The sequence below is a fragment of the Eurypyga helias genome, unplaced genomic scaffold (assembly GCF_000690775.1).
Source record: "Eurypyga helias isolate BGI_N326 unplaced genomic scaffold, ASM69077v1 scaffold11921, whole genome shotgun sequence".
NCBI classification, from domain to species: Eukaryota; Metazoa; Chordata; class Aves; order Eurypygiformes; family Eurypygidae; genus Eurypyga; species Eurypyga helias.
Genome location: NW_010230252.1, coordinates 9,284 through 15,760, shown reverse-complemented (window position 1 = coordinate 15,760; position 6,477 = coordinate 9,284). Strand labels below are relative to the sequence as shown.

Genomic DNA, 6,477 nt, shown 5'->3' with positions numbered 1-6,477 from the left:
CTGCTGAAATTAGTGGTAGCAAAGATATAGTAAAGATTTGGTGTTAGTCAGCAATTTAATATGCTTTAAAACTAATTATTCTTTAAAATTTTATGTTACTTACGTAACTCACTGTAGCAGGATTTGCTGTGAAGCATGTGATGGAAGAGCTTGCACAAAGACTGCTTCATGGGAGGTAAATTCTGGCAGGTACACTCCACGCGCAGCATTGTGCCCCAGTTGCTAATATAGGCTGCTTTGCAATCAGTGTTTGCAGAACAGGGCATGTCACCCTTGATTAAAGTTTCAAGACAAGCTTCATCATCGTAGCATTTTTTTGTCACATGTCTCCAACACTTGGACCAAAAATTTGTGTATTTTTTCCTGGTAGAAGAAAAAAAAAAAGGTATATAATGACAGTTTAAAAACTCAATGATTTCACAAAAAGACATTTAAGGATCATTATGAAAAGAGTGTATTCCTAAGTTACCACTTAAGTCTCAGAAATAATGATATTCATTGATAGCTGGCCTAAATTCTGCTCTGATTTGATTTGAGTGAAATCTGCAAAATTGTAATTTAAGGAAAAACTTGGTGTTACTGAAAAAGTTTTTGAGAAAAAGCAACTGCATTTCTGATCAGGACCTGTGGAGATTTTTCTGGACTCCAGCAAATACCAGTGTGAATACCAACAGTCTCAGATCCTCAGAGAAGAAATGTTGACAGAGGAGTAAGACCAGTTGTCACAATGACACCAAAACAGGTGGCACTCTAGTGGATCAGTTGGTTGGGCAGTGTGAAGGAAGAATGAATATTCAACTTACTTTACATAAAATAATCTACATACAATGCCAACCCCTCCTCCACCCAAATGCTAACAAAATACAAAACATACAAGTCTGAGAAAAAAATCAGAAGTAATTCAGTTGGCCTTAAAGATTAATTGATAGCAGAGGTAAGTTATGAGAAAAAATAACTTTCCCAGTTCAATAATCTCAAATTATTTCAATCTATTTGCTTTTAGGATAGAATAAAATTGGCCTTTAATGCACTATTTATGACAGTAGAAAACATCTATTAAAAGTTAACTAAGAAATCTGTAGATATTGATTAGAAACCAATTTATCACTTACATTAAATGATAAGGGCCAATAAAGATAAACTCTTGTATATTGTACATCAATATATTAAAACATTTTTTTCTTAATCACAAAATTAGATTATTAGTATACTGTTGATCTTACATAGCTGTTACAAGCCAAATCACATGGAAAAGCATGGACTGTAACAATACCACCTAGGACATTATTGTAAATATTTTCATTACACCAACAAAGGTTTCAAAGCAGCTGCCACCTCTATGCTAATGGAATTATTTTTATTCACCTCCTGATTTACAGCTATGGCTAGCCATAATTCACAGACTAATTTTTCTAATTATATGCACTTATTTTCAGTGCCAGGAAACGTTAATGTTCCCAAAACAATGGGTAGTTCAGCAAGTCTCCATTATGATATCACATGGGTGCACATGCACAGATACATATTTGTAGCTTGATCCTTGACATAAAAAGGGGCAGTTCCCACTGGCATCAATCTGAATAGCTTGCACAGAACTGAAAGCATTTCTTGGCCTCCTGGTTTGTTGACTGAAGGTTAATTTAAGCACAGCTTTGAAGTAAAATTCAGGCCTAATCCACAAGGGAACCGGTGACTACAATGAAAACCAAAGTGGGACAATTGATCATCTACGAATGGTGGCAATTAAGTAGGTCTATGAATACAGGCTAATCCTGTTACATGTTTCAAAAATAAAATCAAATCTGTAAAGTGTGTTATTCTTCATGAGCTTGGTGGTCTGTGCATATTTCAGGGAAGCTTTTTTCAAGTATCAGCATGCTTGAGATGAAAATAATAAGATCAGTTTTCTGAACAGGCCAAGTTGTCTGTAGGGCTGTTGGGTACAAAGGGTCAGACTATGGTAGAAGAGGTAATTACTTTAACCAAACAAATTTTGTCTGGTCGGCTGCACAATTTGTGCAAGCTGCTAGAGTGCAAAGGTGCAGACTGGCAGGCGTTATCTGAAGAAAGTGGTAATGAAAATATGCAGCATAGTTTGTCCAGCAAAAAATAGTGTTAAGAGTCAGGAAAGAGACAGAAGCAAAGCCCTTCTGAAAATAAACCTTTTCAGTTTACTTGTGGAATTACTTGTGAAATTACCACAGCTGATGCAGGCATCTGTGAGGATGTCAGACCCAAATGGTAATATGCAACAGAGACAGTGCAGAATTATTTTTGGCTATAAATGAGGTATATGTCATATATGTAAAAAACTATTTGATCAAATCCTTATTCACAGGCACATTGCTAAGCAAAACCTTTCTTCTACTCACCTGCACAACTCGTTCTCTTCACACGTGTGGATTACGTTCAGACATGATGGGGGTGGAACTGCAGTAACTGCACAGGGCTTGCCATGCAGAAGTTCTTTGGCTCTGTGGCAGGATTCATCAGGCTGGGTACATTCACAAAATGTCATCATTTGGGCAACTTCAAAAGGCATGTGTTGATAGAAGAACCTTATGGCTGCTTGACATTCTTCCATGTTGCACTTCTTATTTACTGAGCAAACCTTAAGGTACAGGGACAACTGTTTGTTACATACTTCATCTTCAACACACTCCTTGTTCACATCCAAACAGGTTCTGTTCGCTGTGTATGCTAAAAAGAATAACAGTTTTTAAAATGAAATCACAAAACAAAACAAGCATTGATTGGGAGTCATCCTGCCTGCAACATTCCCATTAAAAACAAGTTTGAGTCGCCAAAACACCGATCCAGCTCTTCTACCATTGCCTCTTTTAAGTCTATTATGTGATCTGCATATTTCTCCCTTCCACTGCTGGCCCAATAACCAACCCTGCTGCAAGTTTCTGCCCCTGTCAGATACGTGAGGGAGAAGAAAGTTAAAACTGGAAAGATGGAAGTTTCTTCATAGTATGTGACAGTTTCTGGGAGCTAATGGCTACCTGAAGTTGCTGAGATCTCCAGCATGCAGTGTTAGGCTAGGCTACATAATAACTAATGGAGAAGGGTATATAAATGGCATTTCCATGCCTTTAAAACTAGTTTGGGTATGTCTAGCTTATGCTGTAAAGCTCCCAAAAAGATCGAGATAATTCTGACCCTAAAATGTTTATGGGATAAGATTTACCTCTGTAAATTTAACAGGATTGGGACTACTACCTGACATTTTTTTGATTATCTACCTGGTAGCTTAACTGGAAACATGATGCATCTATTGATTCCTTGCTCTTCAGTAATTTGAATGAAAAGTATTCATTTCAATCTTGAGATACACTGTCTGAAAACAGAGCTAAAACCATTAATTGGGATTCATAAGTAAATTCACATTTACCTTGTTTGGAGAGAGTAGATAAACTCCATTGTAATTTAGTTTCCATTCTAATATTGTCTAAAACAAAAAGATATGGATACAGGCATAAGTGATAAATCATGTCTTAGCTTAGTTTTTAACTTTAAAGTATTGGCTGTGTTGCTGGCATAGTGCCATTAGTAAAAAGTAAGCAAGAATAAAACAAATTGTCTTGACCAAATAGGACCTATGAGCTTGTTAACAAACTCTAAAAGGGTTGTTACATATATTCATAAGTTTTGGAATGAAAGCACAGTTTATGAATGGCTGCTGATAACATTGTCTCCATTACTATAGATCCTGTGAGCTCAAGAAGAGTTTCTAGATCTGCTCAGCACAATATAAAGTCAAGTTTCCTGTGAATAAATAAAGACCAGAGGCATTAATGTGTCCATCGGTGAACACGGTTTTCAAGTTCAACAGCTTGACGTGATCTAAAATCAAGGCAAGCAGAGAATTCTTGCTATTGAAAAATTGTTGTTATTGGTCTTATACTGTTTCTAATTATAGTGTACCACTAAAAAGAACTGGTTTGGAACAGATTGTATCAAATTAACACATTGAAGGATGATTGTATTTACATTCAGGCTAGCTGTATCTAAATAAGCCTCTTCAAACTATCCTGTTTCCAACATTAAACTGAAAATTATTAAGAAAATATTTTGCATAGACATGTGCACAGTACTGTTTGTATGAAAGCATTCAGAATGCTGGAATACCACTAACCTGTGTCACTGTCCTGACTTTTCTCATCATCATCATCATCGTCATCATCGTTATCATCGTCATCATCATAATTTTCACTAGCTGCTGAGGCTTGGCTCTCTTCAGAGTACTGTAAACAAGGGTTGTTAAATATTCCCTTCCATATTTTAACACATCTCATCTGAAGTGGCTCTGAGCACTTGCACTCTCCCAGCACTGTTTTCCTCAGTTCTTTCCACGCTGACAAACACTCCTGGTTGACGATCGGGAGCCTGCATTTTGCTGCACCCGCCTGGCATCCTCGCTGGAAGCTCTTGTACACTAGAAAACAGTAAGGATCCTCTCGACAACGTCGTTTTGCAATGCTGCAGTCATTCTCTGATTCTTCTGGGTATCTTTGGTCTTTGGAGTTTCTGTGTTGCCTAAAACTCAGTTCAGTGTCTGATCCTGAGGAAGTTTCCAAATAGTCTGTACAAATAGGCACATACAGAGATACAAATCAAATTGATGATGGACCATCATCACTGGTCAGCTCAAAAAAACTCAGGAAAAGGATAATTGTCTTAATACAATAAAATGAATGAAAGACCCCTAGTTTCATTCTGAGGTGTATGTAAATACATAGTAATTGCAGAGTCTTGCAGATTAATGAATCTTGCTCATGCTTACTGCCTTCTGGTAGTTGCATAGTCTACTTTAATAATACAGCTGCTAACAGTAATAGAAGAAACCCTCCATGAAATTACTGCATGAAGGGGTTAATCTCACATAATTTTAACCACCTACAGATTGGACATATCATGGATTATCATCTTAATTCAGTGCGTAATTTGTAAAGAGAGAATGGAAATTCCAGAAGATGGTTCATTCATTACCTAAAATAATAATTTAAGATAGACAGGGAGAATGACTCCTGAAAGTATCTACCAGCACCATAAGTTATCAACTGGGGTAAAACAGACACTAGTGTAACCCCATCCAAACTTTTTTGCTTCACTGTCGAGAAATCTCAATCAGCAAAAAATATAAAATTACTTCATTTTGCGAGAAGCAAATGCAACTGTTCCAATGACATCAACATCAGGTTTTAGATACCCACTCTCCTTGTTTGGGGCAAGGAGTAGTGGATCAGGATGTTATTATTTCCTCGGCAATAAAGTCATATATTCTACTACTATATCATGTATGCTGATGGATGCCAGGAGGGAGTGATGGATCAGAGCTGGGAATCAGTCTTGAGACTCACTTTCCAGACTCTCATTCACTGGCTGATTTTACCTCTCTTATGTCAGCTTTGCTAATCATAAATCCAGGAGACATTGGATCAGAAACTGCAAGCCTTTAATGCGCCAAGTAATTCTCAATTATAGAGATAGGTTTTCTGAAGGGAAAAGGGTTCTCAGGATAATAAACAATAAATTTAAAAGAGCTGGGCCCATTGATTACAATGGAATTTTAAAAAGGATGCAATTCATACATGAAGTACAGTTTTATGAAGGCAGTAACCATGTCTCCCATATTCACTAACCTCTCCTAGATGTAGCGATGGTGTTCCTGTAACAGCGTGACACAACTGCTTGTCCCCGTTCACCCACACTCCATTTAACAGGGTGGCTGGATGTGGCTCTCTATACAAAACATCCAGTGTCACTCAAGCCTCCTTGGGCAATAAGTAGACCTCAACACACATGGCATTTTCACTCTTGTATTCCATTGAATTGGGCTTTAAAAACTATCTGAATTCCTCACATGCTTGTTATTGGGTTTATTTTAAAGCAGATATGTCATTGCTTTCATAGGCATGTTGGTCTGTGAATGTGATGGAAAAGACCAAACTAATTTTGGGGGGCATTATCAGATTTGAGAAATATGCAAAGAAACTTGAATCCAGTTAAAATGAGGGTTACAAAATTATGTATTTCTTTTTGTTCTTCATAATTAAATCTTTCTGTTTAGTTACCTTTATCAATGCTGCACTGTTTCCTAAGCAAAGTCGTCAGAAATCGCATGTAGTGCAAACACAGGTTTTAAATTCTGGGTATTCGTCAACCAGGACTTGGATGATTCTATTACATCCAATAGCATCATCTGCCTTGCATCTATTACCTAGAACTTACCATTAAAATTATAATGTTGTTAATGTTTATGAACGCTTAAGGGATATGGTTACATAAAACAATTCAATTGAAGCACAAAAATAATATGTTTTGCCAAGACAAGATGATTTGAACTTAGTTTTGTTTAAAAAACCTGTCATAATTTACATATTTTAAATAATATTCAGACTGATATAATAGAGTTGTGAGTATGATATTGCTTCTTTTATTCAATCTGACCCATTGCTAGAACATATGTTT

At 36.7% G+C, this 6,477-nt stretch overlaps 1 protein-coding gene across 1 annotated transcript in view; it reads right to left on the bottom strand.

Annotated features, from left to right (window-relative positions):
- GFRAL (GDNF family receptor alpha like) overlaps nucleotides 1–6,129 on the bottom strand; it is a 17,374-nt gene extending 11,245 nt beyond the window's left edge. Inside the window, exons 1-5 of the mRNA XM_010160676.1 lie at nucleotides 6,081–6,129; nucleotides 4,142–4,588; nucleotides 3,398–3,454; nucleotides 2,373–2,700; nucleotides 104–363 (exon numbers count right to left, since the gene is read on the bottom strand). Coding sequence (XP_010158978.1) covers nucleotides 104–363; nucleotides 2,373–2,700; nucleotides 3,398–3,454; nucleotides 4,142–4,588; nucleotides 6,081–6,129 — 1,141 coding nt within the window. The remainder of the gene's footprint in view (nucleotides 1–103; nucleotides 364–2,372; nucleotides 2,701–3,397; nucleotides 3,455–4,141; nucleotides 4,589–6,080) is intronic.
- Between the last annotated feature and the right edge of the window lie 348 nt (nucleotides 6,130–6,477).